The sequence below is a fragment of the Acyrthosiphon pisum genome, chromosome A1 (assembly GCF_005508785.2).
Source record: "Acyrthosiphon pisum isolate AL4f chromosome A1, pea_aphid_22Mar2018_4r6ur, whole genome shotgun sequence".
In the NCBI taxonomy this organism is placed as follows: domain Eukaryota; kingdom Metazoa; phylum Arthropoda; class Insecta; order Hemiptera; family Aphididae; genus Acyrthosiphon; species Acyrthosiphon pisum.
In genome coordinates, this window is record NC_042494.1 from 119,142,559 (window position 1) to 119,167,321 (window position 24,763).

Below are 24,763 nucleotides of genomic sequence, written 5' to 3' on the forward strand. Positions count from 1 at the left end.
ATGCACTTTTACTGTCCTTAAAAGGTGATGACAGACACAAAAAAAATAAAAATAAAAATAAAAATAAAAAAAAAACACACATCATTGTAAAATCAATACATTTATCGTTCCACTCAGAATCTAAAATATCATGTACGCCATGTATCCACAGTTATTTTTTTTTTTAGTTACACAAACAATCAAAATAAATGTTGTCAACAACTTACCTACTAGGGAAGATACTGATGTTGAAGATCGAAGCATTATTTCAACTGTTTATCGTGTATTTAGACACACATAAATGCAATAACTGCAACAGTTTAATAGTTGTGCAGGGTGTTTAATGCACCAGATCATTATATAAACCTCACGCCGCCCCCTTCACAAAAAAAAAATCTTTATATAGAAATATAAAATTTAACATTATTTTTTCGCAATATCACAATTGTTTTTAAGTTATAGCTGTACTAAGATTTACAAAGACATAAAAAACTAAAAAAATTAAGCATCATTGTTTAATAATTGTAAAACCAATACATTCGTCGCTCCGTTTATAGAAACTAAAATGTGTGCCTAAAGGTAGATAGGACTAATTATTAAGCCATATTCAAATTTATATTCAGTGCACTTTTTGACTTTTCCTATACAGCTAGTCTATCTATGTCAATGACTTCAGAGTTCAGATATTAATTTTATACTAGATATTAATTATATTATATTATAAGTATGTTCGGTTTCATTATTTAATACCTACCTATCAGAATATTATACAGTATACCACCGATTATAAATACTATCAATGATTACACAGCTACATGGCTACATAAACCTACTTATTAAAAGTAAAAACAAAAATATCTCGTGGGTACTATCATGTGACATGTTCATGTTTTGTCTAGTGGGTTTGTGAGAGGGCCAGAGGGGGCCAAGGGGTAGTCCACGCCTATTTTTCTTTCTATATTCTATAGGTACTTTATTGTATTAACTTTTTTTTTTTTTAAATTTTTATTAGATAATATACAATCTATGTCAAAGGCATAATAAGAATATGAGTTAGAATAAGTTTGAACATGAAAAAGGATGAGGGAAGAAACCATCCAGTGATCGCACTTCCCTAATTGTATTTTACGCATGATGATTTTGAAAAAATATTAATTAGTAGGCAATAACTATTAACTAATAAGGTACAGAATAATGAAAAGTAATTAACAAAATAACTACTTTGTGTTTTTGATAACACAACTGATAATACGATAATACTATACCTAGGTACCTAAAGTTACCCACCTAATATATATAATACCTCGTATAATACCTACATAAATTATAATAATAATTAATATACCTATACCGGGTGATTCTTTTATCAAACAACACTCATTATTTCAAAAAGTGTAAGTTTTTTTGAAAATATTTTTTTACATACTTTCAAGTCGCTTATAAAACAACGTTTTTCTTAAAAAATTATATTTTTAAATATTTTTTATCCTTATAATTTTTTAAGTTTTTTACTTTTTTGAATGACAACATAGGGTTTTAATTTTTTATTCCAAAGCAGAATATTTTTCTTAATATTTTGATACATGAAAATTGAATTTGGGACGAGTAGTTTATGAGTTATAAATATTCAAAGTTTAGATGAGTGGAGTAGAGTGGTACGGGGTTACCCCGCGAAATGTTTGTCCACTTCTCCGCTTCGTACCGTTTTGTTCTATAATACAATATGTATTACCTACTGATAAGTATTAATATTGAGTATTAAGTATTAAGTATTGAAATAGTGATAAATAACAGTAATAATTATTAATATTTTATAAGATTGAAAAAAAAATACATTTATCGTTCCACTCAGAATCTAAAATCTAATTACATTTTTCAATACACAGTATAATGTATACCTATTTATTTTTTTTTCTACAGTAGACCCTGACGGCCAACACAAACAAATACAGACAATACAGTAGGTATAGTAACCTGGTATACACATTAGGTACCTATACATCAGGGATCACCAACTAATTTCTATGGGGGTCCCTTTTGAAACTTACCAAACTTTACGCGGTCCAAACAGTTTCAATTACTTTTACACACGTTAATAAATAGGTATTTATAATTTATAAATTTGTGATTATAGGTACTTATTTATTTATTCAAATTGTATTATACACACGTTAATAAATAGGTAGGTATATACATTTTAGATTCTGAGTGAAACGATGAATGTATTGATTTTACAATGATGTGTGTTTTTTTTTTTTTTTGTGTGTGTCATCACCTTTTAGGACAGTAAAAGTGCTTGGATTTTCTTTAACAGTATCTTTTCTGATAGGAAAGTGAATCTAGTTGGTACTTTGTGGGGTCAAAAGTAGTTTTCAAAAGCAACGTGAAAAACAAAAGAAAAATTAAGGAAAAACGGGAATTTTTACGCAAAATCTGTTTTCGAGAAAATCGATTTTGGTTTTTAGCTCAACTCTAAAACAAATGACCAGAGATACATACAATTTTGACTGAGTGTTTATATTATAGCATTTTCTATACACCATAACATTTTCCAAATATTTTGACTTATTTTGAGCTGTTTACGGACATTTGTAGTTTCCGTTGTTTATATTTTTTTTTTCTATAAATATCAATAAAATTTTGTTTGTTGGTTAAAAAATCTTGAAAATTTAATAGAAGGTTCCTAATGTATTGTTTCAAAGACAGATGAAAAAAATTAAAAATCCGTAGTCACAATTTTTTTTTATAAGAATCTAAAGTTAAAATGTTGACAAAATACGTAAAAATTACAAAAATTTGCAAATTATTTTGAGTTAGAAATTCATGAAAAATTTTCTTTTTAGATCTAAGATTTGAGAATGTAATACAAGATTCCTCATAAGTTTTTCTACCTTTTTCAAAAAAAAAATGTCTACGAGCAAGTCAAATTAAATTTTTATGAGCGTTTGAAATTTATATTTTTACAACATTTGATATTCACTCGATTTCTCATGTTACAATAATTTTCTTATTTTGTTGTAATTAAAATAAGAATGACTGTAGATATTTGAAAATTTTACTGAATGTTCATATTAGCATTTTCTATACACGATCAAATTCTGAAAATAATTTGACTCTTTTTGAGCTGTTTACGGACATTGTCAGTTTTAGTTTTTTTTTCTATAAAATATATCAATATAGTTTTATCTGTTGGGTCAAAAAGTGTAAACATTTAATACAAGGCTCCTGATATATTGTTACAATAGCAGTTGAAAAATACTAAAAATACATATGCACAATTTTTTTTTATAAGCATTTAAAGATCGAATTTTGACAAAATTTATCAAATTTAAATTTGAATAATTATTTTGTAGTTAAAAATGTACAAAATGTTCAAATTTTGTATCTAAGATTTGAAAATTTAAAACAAGATTCCACTTAAGTAATTAATTCTGTTACCAAAAAATCTAAAAAATACATTAACACAGTTTAATTTTATAATCATTTTAAGTTCAAATTTAGACGAAATTACATATCAAAAACCTAGAATAACTATTTTAGTTATTTTGTTGTGATTGTATATTATTCTTGGGTATACTTGAAACTTCTAATGTATACTATTATATATCTATGATAGTATCACGGTTTGTTGTTGATGTATAACGCGTTATAAGTACCTAATAGATCTTGTGATATGATTAATTTGGAATTTATTATAGGTACCTATTATAGGTCAATTTTTTTTAAATATCATATACTATATGACCATACCAAAATTTCTAGTGCCCCTTATTGTGGAAGGGGGAGGAAATGAGGAATTTTATTCGCACTTAAAACCTAATTATAAATCTACTGTTGCCCATACGAAAATGTAGTCCTAGAACCGCGCCTGCAATCCTGGTTTTATAACCAAAACCTATTCTCGACCAAAAAAATTAACGGTTTTTTCGTGGAATTTAATAATTGAATTATGTCAAGAATCATGATTACATTATAGTTGAATTTAAGTTTCCAGCTATTTTTAAATTTTTTTCCCCAATTAATTGCTGTCGAGTATTGATTATCTGTTGTGAATATCACATAATATAATATATATATAGGTATAACTGTATAGCTATATATTTTAATACCGTCATTTAACGTCGACCGTCGTCCTCGTGCACTGATTCATATTACGAAATAGTTTATGGAATAGGGGCTCAGTACATTTAGTAGTATTTACTACTATTTAGAACTATTTAGTATTTACGATATTTTAATGCTGTCGTCTATTACAATCTTTCTTTCTTAGAAATATAGACTTTTATGTACAGTGCCACAACTTACTATAGATAGTGGGCCTTCTAAGTTTAATTTTAAGCAATTTGTTTAAAACATTTTAGATTTTTATCACATTATACTTTATTTTGCATACATTTATAAATAGTTTGGTATTAAATTACAACTCCCAGAGCCCAAGCCCTCCTGATTCTGCATTTGTTATTTGTAGTGTTTGCTCCAAGGGTCGGTCCGAAGGCTAGCGTAGAATGCTTGATCTGCAGATCCAGATTTTGGGATACTGTAATATATACAATATAACCAAAAAGTTCTGTGTCGATGTATCACTCTTAGTGTCATCTTGGAAAGTTATTATATTTAAGTATTATTTAATTTTGGTTTTTTACAGTTATCAATAAAAAAATTATAAAAATAACGTTTTTTATGCAATTTATTTTTTTGATTTATTAAGATCGCCATTATCTTGATCATATGTTTTAAACTTTAAAGCAGTTTGAAAAAAAAAAATATTTAAATTGAGGGAAATCGACCAAATTAAAGCATATTAAGTTTTTGATTTTGTAATTATAATAGTTATGTTATAAGCCAAGCCCACGAATGGCTTAAATAAACTGTTTTAAAAATATGATTAAAAAATTGAAAAAAATTATTTTTAAATACCGGTTTTTAGTTTTTACCGGTAACCGATTACCAAAAAACCTTATCAAAGATTTTTAAACGATTAACGGTTATCATAGTGTTTGAAATATCTTTAAAGAAACAGTTACCGGTTACCAAAATATCAAAATAAAACGATAACCGGTTACTGGTTTTCAAACATTTTACTGATTGTATTGATAACCGTTTTAAGCCCTGGTTAAATCACATGTATACTTATTACTTACGTTGAACGTACATAATACGTTGACTAAACAGTGGACACTAAAATAATATTTACATTTTCCTGAAATTTTGGGGAGGCCTGCTTCAGTCCCCTACACCCCTACTACTAAACTATGTAATGTGTATAGGTATACGTACTTTAAGTATATATAGGAATTGGAGGATTATATTTAACATCGTTATATGATCATGTAAAATGACTGCTTTGTTGTTATACCACATATTATATTATGTATTATTCCCTAGTTTAATGTTCATATACAACCTGTAGGAAATATTACGCAACGAACAATATTATAATATATTATATATACATATATAACACACGCATATATATATAAGCTATGTATACGAGACATATAAAATTAGATTATCGAAGTATTGCTGCGTATTATATATGTCCGGGTAAAAGCTTCTGAACAATATATTATAATACAACGTTGCGCAACTTACTATACATAGTCCGAAATAAAACAATTTTCTCATATATTATTTAAGTACATATTTTCTTCAGATATATTTATATATTTTTCTTATCGTTAGTAGTTGTTATTAACACGTTATACATTTACATATACACGTTATATTATATGCACTTACATAATTTATACATAAACAGTTTTCAAATGATTTTGATCCGATATAAACAAAAATGGGTATAATATACCTAGGTACATAATAGTTTATAACAATAATAATTAAACGAGTGTCCGCGTTATTGTGGGTACACCGTAGGTATAATCATTGATTATAGTATAATATTATTTAACATGATTTAGTACTAACACGTGTTATTAGGTAGGTACCTATAATATATTATATACAATACACACATAAATAATTATAATATAAGGTATAGACCCGATCGTATAGGTATAGGTCGGCAGTTTATTATTTATATAGTGAGTTGTATAATGCGATATTCTAATTTCTAGTTGAATGTTGTATAAATACCAAGCATTAGGTACTTATAGTTTATATCGTATATAAATATAATACACATATTATGGTGCATTTATATATATGTTATAGGTACATTATAATATTATATTATGGTAAATATTTACACTGTATACGTATCCTATATAAACTGGCATGAACCTATGATAAGAGTATAATATAATATTATGTATATATTTTTTTTCGTCACCAATCGGAGGTGGTAGTACCTACGTTTATTATACAATAATAATATTATAGTGGTCTACATCTACATCTACATCTACATCTACATCTACATAATGAAAGTATAGCCGTATAGGTATACCAAGCCACCTATAGATACTTATACACGGATAACGACAATCGATTAAACTAAAATTGCTTGATTTTTCTAACCCGTAGCCCGTAGGTATATTATGTAAGCGTCGTCGAGTTTCTTATATATTTCATAATATAAAATGGTATATCTAAATCAATATACGTAACCTAGTATACTACCCTTACCAATAGGTAGTACTTGGCAAACATACTATAGAGGACGCAGAAATTAAATATTTTATAATAAGAATGCAAATTGAAAAAAACTGGAATCGATAAAACAAAATTGCATTGGACTATGTGTATACCTACACAGTTACATGGGCACACGGCTACACTCTTGAACCATTCATTTTTCTTTTGCCATCTCACTTGCCCTATTGACTGGTGTCGGTAGGGGAAAAATGATTGTTTTGTCCCCTCAAATAATACTATGGGGGTAATTGTAACCCAGTGCCACCCATCACAATGTCGCCTATGATTCTACTCTAATATATTATATTATATAGTTAATCATTAATTTACACGTATATAATATATATATATATATATATATATATTATATATCCATTTAGGTATATGTATGGGGTTATTCGTCACAGCCAAATTCGTCTGAATATTCAACAATAATTTATTATATTATATACTATGGTATTTTAGCATATGTATCAGGTATTGTATTGTGCGGACCGACGCGCATATCTACTTTGTCAGGTTCACGGCGCTCAGCACCAGCTCCTGTCGGTGCTGGTCGGTGGAATCACCGCCGGGCATGGAAGACGTGTTGTTCAACTCCTCGAACGATTTTACCATCATTTTGGTGGCCACGTTCAACGAGTCCTCGAATGTCAACGTTGACTTGAGGTTGGAGAGATTTTTGTTCGAGCTCACCTCGTCCTTTGTGTACAGATGGTCGTCCTGTTCGATCAGATGTTCCATGCTGCTGTCCAGACTAGCTTCTGGAGTGGCTTTGGGCATCCGTTTGGCCTACAAAATTACAATGGGATCAATGACTGTGCATACTTACAGAGATATTTTGAAAGTTCCCAACGATGGAATAATATCATAATGCATTGTACGAAGAGGATTTTATGGGGGGGGGGGGGGGGGACAAAGTTGTTTAACACCCAAACACAAAATTTGAAGGGTCGGGCTGTCACAACGTACGTGTTCGTCAATCGTCATTAGGTTGTTAAAATGTTTTTCTTATATAAGTAAATAACATATTCAAGTTGTAATACTATTTATGAAACTAACCGGTCTCCTAAGTAGGTGTCTAAATGGGACACTACAATTGTAGGGTTCGAGAAATATTGGACGATCGTATTAAATATTAATTATACCAATATCCGTTGATCACTGCGCAATCATAAAGTTTAGGATACACTTTTACGCTGTATATAATATACAAAGTAAAGTATTTATTTTCGAAGAAAAACACAATTTCTATTGGAAAAATAATAAAATAATATTATTATACTATTTATACTGCATCTAATAATATATATAACTATTAAATAATATACCTAAATAAATAATGGTGGATCACCAGGTATTTAAAACCCTTAATGTAGCCCACTTGTCGGAAAAGGTTTGTGACCCCTGCTGGCTGCTGTAATGGATGTTATAAATCAGAATGATTTTGATACATTTCGTAAACATTTGAACTTCAAATGCTTATGAAAAAAATTGTTCCGATGTATTTCCGATATTTTTTAATTGTTATACTTATGAACAATTTATGAAGAATTTCATATCACATTTTCAAACTTTTTTCTGAAGCAAAATAATTTTTACCGAGTATTTTATAGAAATAGAAAAAAAGTGAGCGGTGTCATGGAACACGCGGTAGAAACGAAGTTTCATTTCCAACAAAAATTATAGATTACCTACAAGTACATTTTAGTGGAACCATTCAAAATAAAAGTAAATATCAATAAGTAAATGTATTAAAGTATTTAGTGTATTTAAGTAAATGTGAAAAATGAATGAAAAGGAAAATTATTATTATTAGTATTTAAAAATATTCGCTATTTAATTTAAATTTACTATTTAAAAAATCATTTATCAACGGTTTTTTTTTGTTATTTTTTAGTTATATCTAAAACCAATATATTGATTTAGTAAAAAACTGGGTTGCGTAAAAATTCCCGTTTTTTCTTAATTTTTTTTTGTTCTTCCCAACGCTTTCAAAACCTACAGGGAATTTTCAACTTTTAACTCTTTAATGCACAACTAGATTCACTTTTCCATCAGAAAGGTTACTGAGGTAGAAAATCGAAGCATCATTTTGACTACTTATCTTGTACATAGACAAAAAAAAAAACATCATTATAAAATCAATATATTCGTCGCTCTTCTCAAAATCTAAAAAATATTATTCATTTAATTTAAAGAAAAGTACACAATTTAAAATATCTTTTAAAACTATGAAGCATAAAATGAGTATAAATAGTGAATCCTGTAAACCTACTTGAACAAAAAACCAAGCCAATTCGACAAAAACACAAAATTTATTTTGTCGAAAACTGATGATGAATAAATATTGAATAGGTAATTCCAGTTTTTTCGCTATTAGGTAGTTTTTCCTAATTATTAAAAATCGCTGGGTAGATATTTTCTATTATTTACCACACCCTCAAGACTCAAGTATCTTATACCTAGATTAAATTTACTACCAGAAACCACTCCTAAAATATAATAACTATTGAAGTATTTTTTTGATGCTCCAAAATGTCATGACAGACAGATAGCGAATATTGAATCCTGATAGGTATCTTGAGTTGGTGGAAAAAAATTTAAACTATGACTGTAGCTAGGTTTATTATTTGCATGTTCGTCACAATAAAAAATGTTGTAACAATATCAACTGATAACATCATCAAGTGTAACAAAATTATAACAATTATAATAATATAAGTCTTGTGAGATTATTGAACTAACATAACGTAATGTAACGTCTAATGAATAATGTTACCATACAAAAAAGTCTAACAAAAAAATGTCTTACGATTTTCAGATAGACACAGAAAATAAAAAATTGTTTTGCATTAATTTGTATTTTGAATTTTCTGTAAATTTAATATTTTTTTATTGTGTATTTGAAAAACATAAAGTGATGTATTTTTACCCTGACTATACTGTCCAGCCTCCATGTTCAAAATGTTAAATATTATACTATTTAATATTTATCATCATAATATGTGAAATGATCTAATAATTAGAAAATTTGATCGTCTGATCGGTTCCTGAAGTAACTAGCACCATATATTGGCAGTCGTATCACAACTGACGTTCAGACAATATTGCGCTTTATATAAGGAGTATTCGGTACGGTTATCAATGTATACTTGCTACGGCAGTACATATACTAAAATTGGAATGATACAGAGAAGATTAGCATGGCCCCTGTGTAAGGATGACACGCAAAATCGTGAAGCGTTCCACATTTTTTTGTCGAACGAACAAAGTTTCCCAATATTTTTAGTATAATTATAATAATACTAAAGCTATTTGGTTAATATTTTACAAATTATTAATTATTAATAAATCCCGGATATTTTATGGTCTGGGTATAACATTTATAAAATATTCTGTGTCTATATAATAAGTAATAACTTACCTTTAATACACACTACACAACCAATCCATTCAAAATCGTTCCCCACAAAATCGTTAGTCTTATAGATTATAGTTATATAATAGGTTAAAGGTATGTAGAAACGATGGATAAATATACCTACCTATAAATACATTATGTGGCCGGCGTTTAAAATTAAAATTTATGCCGTACAAAATTATGATTTATTTTTATTTATAGAATATGGTAGAAAAAAACACAGTTTTCTTCAGAACGTAATACGATAATTTCTTCCGGAACAAGGGAGGATCTGGGTACGAAAAACCGCACCCTGAAGCAGTGAAGCAGTTATATATACTATGTAAATCTTCAAAATTAAATATGCGTTTGTGAATACCTATGCATTATATTAAGAAAATTAACCTTATTACATGAAATTAAAATCGGTATAATTTATGTACTTAATTCATTTGACACGTGTTGACTTCGCACAATCGCACGAGCTGGTCTACAACTGTCCGACCACCAACGTCCTACACACAGACAAGACAAGGTCTAGTTTTCGGCCCCCCTCTTAAGACTAGGTCAATTCCTTTTAACATGTGAATATCAATAATTCATAGTAATTATTAACAGTAATAAAGTATTACAAAAGTTTTAAAATATGATTTAGGGTTACAACATATAGTAGAAAAATCTTAAGCAAGGCATTGAAAATAATTGTTTGCATAATCGAATTTTCTAGTAGATCACAGTTAGAATTTAAAATCGTCGCGAGACAATTTTTTATAGTATAATATTTTTTTGTGCTTTTACCTAATTCTATAATTATGTATTTCAGATTTTATGTATTTTATTCATCTTCACCTACAGCATATTATAATGTATAAATGTTAATTTATTAAAGACAAACAAACTATAAGTAGGTACACGATAATACAGACACATGGTATTATAAAAATTTAAAGGTTGAATATTGAAATTAATTTAGAGCAACGAGTTTAGTCTTATCGATTTCGTCCCGACCGGATATTTTTGTGTTTTGTTCAGAGAATAATAACTGCACCACATAGTGGATGTTTTTTATGTATAAATATTTTCATTTGACACATTTTCCTAGTACTTATTTATTATATTTTTATGTCAGTGTAAGATCAGTGGCATTACGGTTTCCACTGAACGAACAATACGAATAATAATGAACGCTTCTCTTTCGTACATGTTTATAAATACAAGGATAAAAAAATCAGCGCCATACTTTTCACGACTAATATACACTTCCGTGCTAAGTAAATTTAATATTGACATTTTAGATTTTATGAAAGTCTAACACGGGCGTGGAAGTTTTAGTAATTTAGTTTTTGAGTGCTTCCTTTAATAAACGTATTGAAGTAAATATAAATTTGACTAGACACAATTATTAATACAGTATCATTTCAAATGTTATAGGTTTATACAGATATACCATATACCCACAGTGGTGACGTGACGTAGTGATACATTTTAAGTGTGGGGGCGGGGGATTTTAAAATTTTTCTTAGCTTATATAATAATGTAGGACTGGAAATTTAATGCATTATCACTGCTCGTTTTGTTGAATAAATTCGTTTCACGTATGTATTATAACTTTAATTTTAATTTTGACCATTTCAATTGTTTTTCAAGGATTTAAAAACTGTGTAATATAAATACAATTATTTTTTCGAGGGGGTTGTGGGGTTGAAATCAAAATGGGAGGTTTGCATCCTACGTGGTTACCCCTAACGCGCATCGTTGAAACTTACCTTATTTTTACTGTTCAAACAACCAAGGTACGGTTTGGAACTGTTTACCACAATACTGCCACCAGGTCCCCTATCGCTTATTTACCAACTTCAAATGTTAAACATATATGGGCCCTTCTATAACCACCCTGAATAGTAGGCCTTTGGCCCAACGTACCTATAGCATCTACATAATATATTTTACACGTATATATATAGGTACCTATTATAACATAAAAATGGGGGACTCACTTGTTGACAGACGATTTGTGGTTGTTGGTCAGCGGCCATGGACACGCGTTTCAGTGCCGGTTTCAGGACCGTCATCGGTACGGTCTCGACGACGACTCCGGTGAGCGGTTCGGCAGCGGCCGAGTTGGCGTTTATCGGATGGTTCCGGAACGGCATGTATTTGTAGAACTCAGCCATTTTGTCGGAAGCACCGCCGCCACCCTTGTGCCGGCGGCGCTTGAAGCAAAACGTTGGTGGACAGAAGCACAACATAATGCGAACAGCGCAACAGCACACGCCGATGGCGATCATGCCGGGCCCGATGAACCGTAGTTGGACAGTCTTGAAGCCCTTTTCACCGGTGCCCACGAACGCGATGATTAGGCCCAGCGCTACAGAGCACAGCCCCACGTACAGTAGGGTGTTGGCCGCCGCGCCCTGCTGCAGCTCGTACAGTCTCCGGTCGTCGTCGTCGCCACCCCCGAACGACAAGGCGTCGTGGATCTGTTTAGGGGGGACGGGTCACAAAAACACGGGTTACATTATTGTTTAAATATTTATTTGTTTTTTAATGCCAAAACGATTTCCATAAGTTATGATCAGTGATAGACGATTGCGGACGGTTACACTGTAACGATGAACCCCCAAAACAAAACGATTGCGGACAAATGTAGCCAAATGTTTAAATAATAATTTGACAATGTGGAAACTCTGAGCGTGTTAAACGCTGACTTACAGTATTTTACAACTCATATCAGTTAAATATTTTAGTTATAGTACACGCGTTAAGTTATGAACTACTATAATTAATATTTTTTAGTATTTTTAAATCATGGAAAATGTAATTAAATTAATTTCATCAGAACGTGGATAAGATTTAATGATTGTCAACACAAATAATTACCGGTTTAGATATACAGCGGAAATATGTGTTAAAATGGTTAAAGCGCAAATAAAGACTACAATGCAAATATGAACAACATCTGATAAAAAATCTTGAATCTTCATATGAATCTTTCTGCTTACAAGTGAGCTTATATGTGAAAAAAAGTAAAACTCTGTACAAATAGGTAATTCGAGTGACAATTATTGAGGGAAAACTGATGAACTAGATCTACGTTAATAGATAAAAACTAGATTGTATGGTACAAAAACGTTTCACTAAAATTTATCCAAAATCGTGTTATTTTTTAGATTCAAAATAATATTTTTTGTCATATAGTGACAGTAGGCAATCGTTTTCTCCCGATGTTATAATTTAAAATTTAATGGTTGAATGTGGTAAATTATAGGGGAGGCTTCTAAAAAATGTAATTAGGATTGCTTTAAGAAAACACTTTAATTGTATTTGTCGGTACGTATATTAATATTAATACAATAATATGTATATTTTGCAAATAAGAAAACATGACAAGTGCATGTGGTTCTTTTGCGTATGAGTTTCCTTTAAAATATAAATTATAATAAGTGATTAACTGTTGTACCCTTAAACAGTTTCGCTTAAACACTTGATCCTACACTTTTAAATTAAAATTATTAGATAAATGTTCTTTTGCCTTCAATATGTTAAAAAGTTTTTCAATTAACAATAATGTACTTATATTGACTTATGAGTTAAGCCGTGAAATAAATTATATATAATATATATATATATATTTACAAAAACTGGACTGCAGGAGATTTCAGTGGGGTACTTCTATTATTAATTTAATAGAAATCAACTTTAAAAATGATTCTGAACAGAGTTTGGTTTATTGAAATATTTATAGGATATTTTTAAAATATTGACTTTTATGTTTCCCATAAAAATAAAATGCGATCACATTGTTTTGAAAATTATTTCTTTCTATATAAGTACCTAATATACTTTAAAGTTATTATATTATATAATATTATTAAATTATAATTGGAAGTCTCTAGGGTCATTACTTTTAAAAAATAACCAAGATAATCAATTTTGTTAAGGTTATAATGTAAGCTGTATTGTAACAGTCATTATATATTTTCCAATTTTTAGTAGTTTTTTTCTAACGCTCAGATAAAATTTTGTGTAAATTAAAATAATATATGTTTAAAAAATATATGATTTCGGATCCAAAAAGTGTAGGTCATCGTGGTAATAAAAGTTTTAGTAGTTTTGCAGACTAAATCCCAAAAATTGTATGCTGAATACGGCCATGAACTCCTTTTAAGATAAATTCAATAGACGGCTGCCCAAAAGTTTTGAATTCGAAAAGGATATAATCGGAGATAAATGGGGAAATGCGTGAGGATGACTACTCGAGATAGCGTATTTATATACATATTATATAGTGCAATAGCATAATATGTGTAGGTACGTAGTATTATGTGTCTTATGGGAATACCTTCGAGATTTAATACGTACGAAGAATAAGTACATATATAAATAATATATAATATATATCTGCAGGTAGTATAATAATATATGAAATCTTATACGAAATCGCTACTATTTTTTTAATTTCTTTCATTACTTCTGATACACGTATATAATATTATATAATATATAATATATTATATACTGAAGTACTTAAAAGTAAAATTATGTGATACTGCGTTAAAAAAAATACAAAGTGAAGTACATGATATTTCACCGTATATGGTTACATTATTATAGTTATAATATACGTATGACAGTATGCACCCAAACAACGCTTATATAATATAATATGCTATATAGGTATAGACTATAGGCTATATTTGGCTATATATAATGCACCTGAACAAATTCGTATTTTATTATATTCTAACCTATAGTCACATCGTGATCGTTATCGGTAAGACGGTACTTGGATTACAGCAGGGGCGCTATTTGGGGGATGGAAGGCTATACTTTGGCACCCATTTTTTACTATGTATTATTTGCCTACCATAAAATGTATAAATGATAGCCGATACATAAAAGTTAAAATATATTATAATAACCATATTAATGCATATAGTATAATATATAGGTATGGGAGTAATGTATATTTATTGGGTATTAATTATAGTTGAACCTTTATTATTCATTGGTGTGCACCACATTATTTATACTATGAAGAAAAAGTGACCTGAAGATGAAAAAAAATTGGTCTGCTTAAACGTTGGCACCACTATTTAAAAAAAAAACTCAAATGGCGCCACTGCGGATTAGTCTTATTTCCTCTCATTTACCATACCAATGCGAGTACCTATATTATGCAAACTGTATGTCCATTACATTGAATGATAAAATTGTCATTTTTGAAATATGAGGTTTTTTTTTTAAAAGGATGTGGTCCTGTGGGTAGGATGGGATACGATGGGCTTATGAACATTTTTGTTCCCCATTAAAAATAAATGTAGTCACAAATACGTCATTGGTACCAATTACTCGAAATTTTTCCTTATGCAGTCCTTTAATTGGGGAAGGGGGATGTATATGTCGATGACGGTTCGTTACTACGGCAATGTCACAATCATTGACCATGATCTTTATGTATTATTTATTGTAGCATAGTCCTTTTTTATTTAATTCTAAAGACACTAATAACTACTAAACGCAGTTTGGATTTTATAGGTATTCGATTTTTTTCATTATCGATCTGATACAAAGCTAATGTCAGGTGAAAATACGATTTACATACGTAAATTAAAATACACGAAATTTTATCCTATTTAATTTTATAGTATTAACTACTTTTTATTTTAAGTTGCTATTTTGGCTATTTATAGGTATGGCTTGCATCATGTAATGTTCACTGTAAGCTCAATCATTGTTATGCATCGTATTTTTTGATTTACACGCTAATAAACTATACTCTAAAGGCTTCGTCAAACAGAATGCGTTATAACGCGCGTTAAAGCGGTAAATGGCTCTTCAGCGTGATGCTTTCACGCGCGTTAAAGCGGTAAATGGCTCTTCAGCGTGATGCTTTCACGCGCGTGATTAACGCGGCGTTGTAACAAATTACAAAATAACTCTTTCTGTTTGGCAGCAGAGCCTTTAAAGTTAATAATTTTTAACTAACTACAATTTATTATAGCTATAGACTCATAAGCCATAAGAACGTATAAATTAAATTTAAAGGTTGTTTTCTTAAATGTTTTATAGAGTTATAAAATCCTAACTCTGCCAACAAGTCAGGCAAAGCAATGAGAAATGAGAACGGTGAACGTGAAGTATGGTTATGCGAGTCAAATAACGGGTTGAAAAAACCCGTAATATTGTATAAACCATTTGTTAACAAGTGGTATACGGTACGATACCAATATACAATTTAGTATTTACCATGTATAATGTTACATATTATATATATATATTATGATAATGCACCGCACAATTGAAATATTCAACAACGCCGTTCGAGTTACTCGTATGGGTTTTTATTAAATATTTGATCGCATTCTAATGTCGTGCGGGAACATGACAATTCAACTGTAAGATAATTTTTAATGGCATTTTCTCACTAGAAATACTGCAATAACCATGCTGAAATTAAAATCGCATATTATGCTGTAAACTAAGCTCTTATTTTAATATTTAATTAAAATTATACAATCTAATGTTGAACATCTGATTATATAATGAGATACCTTAGTACCTAAGTATAAAATATAAATATTATATTATATTATATATTATTGTCCACGTGTTCTAAATGTACCTACATTTGTATATACACATTATACATACAATACACACACATAAAATTATCATATGATACGTTTAAACTTTGAAAGTTTATAGTTGAAAGTAACAAAGTTAAAAAAGTTTTGGAAAAAAAATTGATAACATGCAGAAAGTTATAAAAGATACAACTTATAATAACACGTATTCTCGTCTTACAGTTTAATTGGTCAAAGTTTTCTATAAGCATTCCAAGTTTTTAATTTGATGATATATATTATATTATGTAGGTATACCTACCTATATATATTACTACTTAGGTTATAGATATAACAAATATAAATGAAATGTTTTTTTTTTTTATTATTAGACTAACACGTAACAACTACCTACTATTATAATACGATATTGCACAAGTTGATAATTATTATCCCAGTTAACTATTATTTGGATTGTCTATATCTATATTCTTTATGTTTATTTGAAATTTATGAATATAATATAAGGGTATGGGGAAAAAAGCCCAGAAGTTCCCAAAGTAAACAGTTTATTTTAAAGCTGATACATATTTCATTAGGCTGAAAGCATATTATATATATATATAAAATATGATTATAATATATTTGTTTAGTATTGTATATACAATATACATATAGTACGTATATAATATGCATAACACGATATACGATATACCATTATATAGGTAATTATCTATAATCTATATAAAATTATATTAATACAACAATATAATATTACGAAGTTCATGGTATGCAATTAACCGACTTTATATATAATAACATAATACTATTTTGAAAATGTTCTCTCCATAATTTGATTTGAAAATGATCGTTATTTTATAGTATAATTACCATTATTATAATAGGCATTTAAATGTATAGATACAAATGACAATAATATGTCGTGTAGTTTTATTTAACGAAACAGAAACATGGAATTTCAGTTGTTAAATAACTTAAATTGTCTAGATCAATATTCAATAATATCATTAAATAAATACTGATATTTGTTATCTTTTATAAGTATGTTAGATTTATCGGTTCTTTTGATAAAAAAAAGCAAATAAACAACACGTACCTAACCTAACCTACCTGGCTACCTATACATTTTTATACTAACAACCAAATTCAAAAGCAACGGGATACCATACAAATCCAATTTTATCCAACATATTTTACCAAATGTTATTTTGGAGAATAAACAATATTATATTGTTTGGATAGTAAATAAATTATTAATATTATGTGTATGATTCAATGTAATCTATCCTCACCCAGACGAAATGGTTATGAAAATATATGATACTCCGAAATTAACTTCATAAATATTCATTGTAATTGTTATCATAATACCTATAGCATATTACAATTTATATTATATTATATGGTTTGGTATCATAACATACATAAATAAATATGATATAATTAGGTACAATTGATATTAGTCATTTATATATAATATGATTTATAATATAACGGCAAACATAATAAAAAACAAAATGGTAACATCAGCTGTGGCCTGTGGATACCGCGCAAACCCACGATTCAGTGACGTTAATAGCCATGTATATTATAATATGTAATACATGCTTAAAACATATTCATAAATAGGTGTACACAATACACAAGTATACAACCTTCACAATCGATAACAAATCTGAAATCGGGAATTTATTTATTTTATAATTTATTTGTGACATCAAAGGAGTTTAGTAAAACAAAACGAAAAATACAAAATAAAATAAATGGAAATTCAATAGTTGTCGAGCGTGAAAAAAATCTTAAAACCATAATATTATCGCGGATATAACAATGGCACCGGTGCAAAAGCGCGCGGTGAGTAGGTTCGTTTATATACAATAACATTTTTGTTTGTTCTCGCGCTCGGATATAATGGCCATTATAATGTATATAACATTATATTGTTGTTCTTGTACCGTACAGATATTGTTTTAAGGGCTACGAAAATAGTGGTTGAGCGTTTATTTTATGATCCCGAACTCTTTTATAGATAGGTATATGATATGTTGCGTGCCAATATTAACAATCGTTGGAATGGACTGGACTTCGCTTTGAAGTTGAAAAAAATTATAAGCAATTCTCAAATACTTTTTGTTTAATAACTCGAAAATATTTCAAGTGTTTTATGAAATTAATTCTGATGTTGGTCAATGGTCGGCGTGAATGTGGTTACACAAACTCTGTAAATGTTCGTCTGAAATCATCCTCGTTTTAGGCTCTATTTATATAGTTCAGTCGAGGAGATAAATTACGTATACATTGTCTCTTCTAATTTTGACAATTAATTCTATATAAATATACTATTCTGGGAATCGATACATTTATTACTACGCACCGCATGTCATCAGCAATAGATTTCGCAATAATTAACAATTTTATAGGTTTCTAAACATAAGTTTAGAACCCCTTATAATTTATATCCGCTTTGTGTCCGTCTGTTAATTATTAATAAATAGTTGTGAATTGTGATTGTTGGTATTAACATATTTATTTATTGTCCTTAATTATTGTACATAAATTGTTAAACGAATTAGATTAATGCACTCAGTATTGTATGGAAATACGTTTGGAAACCAGGGATTTAGCACAATCACACAGTTCTAACTTGTTTTTTTTTTTTTATATATATACATAAATAATGTATATTAATATTATATTACATGATGCAATAACTGTGTGTTTATCTGCTTTGTGTTATTGAAATTTTTTTAGTAGAATATTATTATATTTTGAGTTGGACTATCTTTACGTAGGTATTTGCTTAATATCGCGTATACAGATTATTTCCTAATGGTTTGGTTCATTATGCTCTGCGAAATTCAGATTATGTATAGATATAGAAGGCCTTTTGATCATATATAAATATAGGCTATAATACCATTAATCTTAATTTGTAATACAAGTATATTAAACGAGTTCAAAAACACTTCCTTGAAATTCGTAGCCGTTAAATTAAATCTCCCTTTGGAACCCCACAACTACTATCCAGTTCGCATACAACTCAACTTGCTCGCTTTGGTCACAAGACTACGTGAAGTGGCGGATATATCATTAATTTACAATCTTATCAATGGCCACGTTAATCCTATGTATTTATTAGGGCACATCTAGTTTAAGTCCATCTTCATCATCACAGTCCACAGATCTCCCAGAATTTTATACATCTCATATCATAATACCTACTCATTTTGCATAATACTCACCCCTATATATAGCTATGTCTTTACATACAATAATTATCCTGGCTTTGATTTTTTTTCTCAGATCCATTAAATATGAAAACTAGGTAAGTTTTACTATATATTTTATTCTTTGATTACCTAGTTTAATTTATATAAATTAATTGTCTGTAATTACTATAGGCATCTATTATTATTATTTATTACTAATTACCTTTTTGTTTTCTTTTTAATTTATACTACATATTACTCTATCATATAAATATATTTAAGTATTTAATATTTTGTTTTGTTTAACCTGCAGTTATATATTTGATTTAAGTATTCATCCGTTCAATTGGAATTCTAACCGTTTTATTGAAATTAATAAATATTAAATAATATTATTATTATGGTGGTGGAAATCGTATATTAAGCAAAATTACGCGTACGGTCATGATCATAATAATTCGAATAGGGTCGACGGGGAGAAACAAATTTCGCGATGTTCATGATTCGTGAGTAATCAAGATTAATACCTACTATTATATTTAGCAGCTGCTAACGCATATTATTAACTAGAGACACCGTTTTGAATTCGAGTTATCCGCACTGTAGTTAATATAAAATATTAAAATTTAAATACTTGTACGGGTTTCCTGCGTGCAGGCGTCATAATAATTATACACGTAATGTACCTACTATAATTGCGTGACTCAGCGGTGTAATGTCACTCGTAATGAAATTTACCAACGCATTACCTAACGTCCCAACGGGTGAATTTAGTTCGGACTTTCGGAGGTATCGATTTTTTAGGTTGCAGTGATCGTGTACACGACATAACCTCGTAAAAGATGCTATAGGCAGTGCGACACGTATTTATAATATAATAAATAAAATATAATATGTTTAGGTAATAAGTGTATTTTTACATAGGTGTTCAGGAATTAAAGTGGCAGTACTAAAATCGCAAAGGGTATACTGTGATATCTATATTATTTTGAACTTTGTAAACCTAAATAATTCTTATAACTTAAAAATTCTAATTTTATTATGTTGTCGCAACCGATGGTTTAAGAGGGACGAGGGTATTTATGTTCATTAGTATTTCTTATCTTTAAATTAGTACCCCACAATTATTAACTTAATTAACATGTAGGTACGTTTCTCATTTTTTTAATTTATACCATTATCAATAAATCATTCATACAGAATATAAACTGACGTACATTTCGCCAACACGACAAAATATTTAACCATGAGTAAAACAATATGTTTTTGAAACAAAACAATATAAAATATAAACCTAATCGTACAGACTAAATAACACTATAGATAGGCCATAGGCAACACCAATGCAATCATTTATTGCTTATTATTTGGTTTTGACTCACTAGTGGCGAATTGTGACAGGAAGCGAGTAGATACTTATTTCTCACCTCTTCCTGTCTCAATGCGCCACTAGGAAGTCAAATCCAAATTATTATAAAATCTAAGTAATGAGTAATAAATTAGTGCATTGGTCTATCTTACGATTATTTAATCTATACTAATAGAAATATTAATTATATATTTATATATTTATACTAGCTGAACCCGTGCTCTTCGTTGCCCATTAAGTGTACGAACTATATGAGATTCAAACTTTGTTCAATTTGTTATTTAATATTCGGTGTATGGTTTCAAAATTAATCTTAACTTTTCCGTTGCCCGGTATAAAAATTCTGATTCACAGCAATACATTATCAGGTAGGCAATCTACCTGCGGTAGATCGCGGACCCTCTGCTGTATGTACGTTAGTGTATGATTTAACTCTAAAGTATCAAAGTTATACCAAGTTTGTCGTATTCTACCTATGGTGGATTGATATAATCAATTAATACAAAATCCTAACCTAACCTAACCCTACTAAAATCAGATGAATAAACGCAAACGCATACAAAAAAAAATCATTCAAATCGGTCTAACCATTTAGGAGGAGTTCAGTCACAACACACGTACAGTAGAATTATTGCGCTTAGCAACACATTCTGTGATTCATTTTTATATTATATGAAATCAACAAACATGCCCGATTAACCAATAGCAACCAATATAATGTAATGCACTGTTGCACCACTGTTGTATTTTTGACATACAGATTTGAGATTTCCTACCTTTCCGGTGGATTTTCTTAAAATTTTATTTCGTAAAAACCTTCTTCTGGCAGTTATACGAACATCTTAAAACAAATTTGAGCCAAATCGGACCAGCCGTTCTCGATTGATAAATTGTTAAACATTTTTTTCTCCTTTTTTATATATATATATGTTATCTTTAGTACGTACAAAACACATATTAATTTTATTTACTTACACATAAAATAGCAAAACAAAATATTGTCACATAATTATATTTTGTAAATGGCTATTCCCCATTGATCACACAATAAATAAATAAATAATAAAAAAAATTTAATATATTTAATAAAATAAAATATGTTCTTATTATCATATTAAATGCTTAAAATAAAAATATATATCCAAATATGTGCAATAATACATTTTATGAAAAATAAATAGAACTATTTATTGTATAGAGTATCTATATGATAATATTTTCATCAAACTGAAAATTGTTTAAGAGTGCGTTACACCCGCAGTATTCTCTCTGTCTTACAAATGTATAACATAGCAAACTTTCCTCTCAGAAGATCAAACATTAGAGTGAATTGACCTCTTATACAATTTAGAAGTAAAGTATTATCTAGTGAACCTCAGTGTTTTTTTTATATTTTAATTTTAAAGCAAGTTATGAGTATTTAAAAATTTACAAACAATTTACAACTTTAAAGTACTCATAATTTGCTTTAAAATTTAAATCTAAAAAAAACCAATGAGGTTAATTATAGATGATAATCTTACCTTTAATTTTTCTAAGAGGTCAATTCACTCTAGTTTTAAAACTAACAGAGCTAAACGTGATCTGCTGAGCGTACAATTTGGCATGTTATGCGTTTGTTATAGACAGAGAGGACGCATGCGGGTGTAGCACCCTCTTAATAAAATACTTTTATAAACTAATTACGATTAGAAAATAAATAATTATCTTAAGGGAGGAATTTATTTTGATGGGTTTGATGGATTTCAACATAAACACTTCAGCGTATATGTACTAGCATACCACGTTATAGGGGACACTTTTTAAATGTAGCCAAAAGTAGGAAGACTAAATCCCTTTGCGTACTTATGACCCCACTTTAACCACTGCGATGTAACAAATAAATAAATCAATTAGCCTCAAATATTTTTTCAATTATTTACATTACTCATAAAAAGCTGTGTACTTAATTCACTTAATTATTATATATTTTAGTTATACATAAGTACTATTATTGTACTTAAGAAAAAATAGATTTTTTAACCATCTGAAAAATTACTTTAAACTACAAATGTTTTATATTGATAACATTTGGAGGGATTTAAATAACACATTTTTTATTACGCGTGTGATAATGAATAATATTTTATGATAGCGTATGCATAGCCAATATTTTGTTGTGACTTAACGTGAACATACATTTTATAATTTTTATTAATTAATGTGTGTCTGATCCCCCCTCCCCCGGCAGGTATAAAAGGGACTATTGATACACGATCATGATTATTCTCTTCTGGCTCTTGAATTATACTGAAAATAATGGTAATATTGTAATGGTCCGATTCACGAATTGCGTGAAATTGGGGCAACTTTTTGTGTTTTTCGAATAAAAAAATGTAACAGGATATTTTCGTCAAACGGGACACATCCTTTTTAAACTTTTATTTTTTCTTTTGTTCAACAAAAACGCGATTTTATTTATTTATTTTACTTGTGACGTTTTAGTGTGTGTACTTTATACACGGCATGTATTGTATATAGATAATAATAAATAACGAGTATTACAACAGACACTTACCTTATTTTTTTTCGTCCATTTCCTATGTGGGTCAGCCGGCAGGTGTATGAGTATGGAGCCACCTGGTGCCGAGCCATCGCTGTCTGGAGACGGACCGACTGGTCCAGGCCAAGCCACCGACGCTGCTGTTTTATTCTGAAATATTTATAATATGCCCAATGACAATAATATCGTTATATTTGTATGTTTATAGTTTATACATTGAATTTGAAAATAATTCATAGTTCATACGCATGAAACACGGGAAATATTTAAATCGAATACGGTTTCGTTTTTGACTCTCGTATATATATTATAGAATGATATTTAAGCAATTTTCATAAAACTATTTATCTGATCCACCCAAAATTGAATTTCATTTTGTAATACTTTTAGATTTGGGTATCGTAGAAATCTAAATACTTTTCAGAATTAGGTTGGTATAAGATTTCAGCCCATTAAATATGACGTAAATAAATATTTGGAATTTTAAGCAAGAAAAAGTATAAAATTTTCTTTAGTAAATATGTAATGTTTATTGTTTAAGAAATAACTATTAAAATCTAAAAATATATTTTACTTTTTATCATTAATTATTGAATAAAGTTTTGAAATCTATTTAATTTTGAGATAATTAAACTAAATTTGTAGAAATATTAGAATCAATATGTACCTATAATATTATGTACCTATTAAAAATGATAGCTTAAGTATTTATATTAGATATTAATTTATTATATTGTATTGATTCTCTTATTTTTTTTCTCTATTTTTTATTCATTACATTCTGTGTAAATACTTAAAAAATATTATATAATACACATATAATATGGGTAATAGTAAATCACTTTCAATTTTTTTTTCTCTTTCAATTAAAACAAATAAACATATTACCTACTATATAAAGATAATTATATTGAATGTCCGTTTTCTCGAACACTGTAATAAGATTTTCTTAATTTTAAAGTGTTTGAGAAGTAGTTTTTTGTAAGGTTGACACGAAATGTCACGGGAGTTAAATACTATTAAAATAAATCCAAATTCGTGTTCCTTAACAATATACATTTTATGTGACATTCGTGATTT

The 24,763-nt window shown here is 28.9% G+C and overlaps 1 protein-coding gene and 1 non-coding gene across 5 annotated transcripts in view; one reads left to right on the forward strand and one right to left on the reverse strand.

The window, feature by feature from the left end:
• Nucleotides 1–5,605: 5,605 nt before the first annotated feature.
• Nucleotides 5,606–24,763, reverse strand: part of LOC100575343 — a 59,481-nt gene continuing 40,323 nt past the window's right edge. For all 4 annotated transcript variants that reach the window (XM_029488142.1, XM_029488145.1, XM_029488144.1 and 1 more), the window contains exons 3-5: nt 23,699–23,833; nt 11,974–12,456; nt 5,606–7,365 (exon numbers count right to left, since the gene is read on the reverse strand). In XM_029488142.1, coding sequence (XP_029344002.1) covers nt 7,081–7,365; nt 11,974–12,456; nt 23,699–23,833 — 903 coding nt within the window. In that variant the 3' untranslated portion in view covers nt 5,606–7,080. The remainder of the gene's footprint in view (nt 7,366–11,973; nt 12,457–23,698; nt 23,834–24,763) is intronic.
• On the forward strand, nt 9,725–9,831 carry LOC115033994. The gene has a single exon (XR_003839336.1). It is a non-coding gene; the product is annotated as a U6 spliceosomal RNA (small nuclear RNA).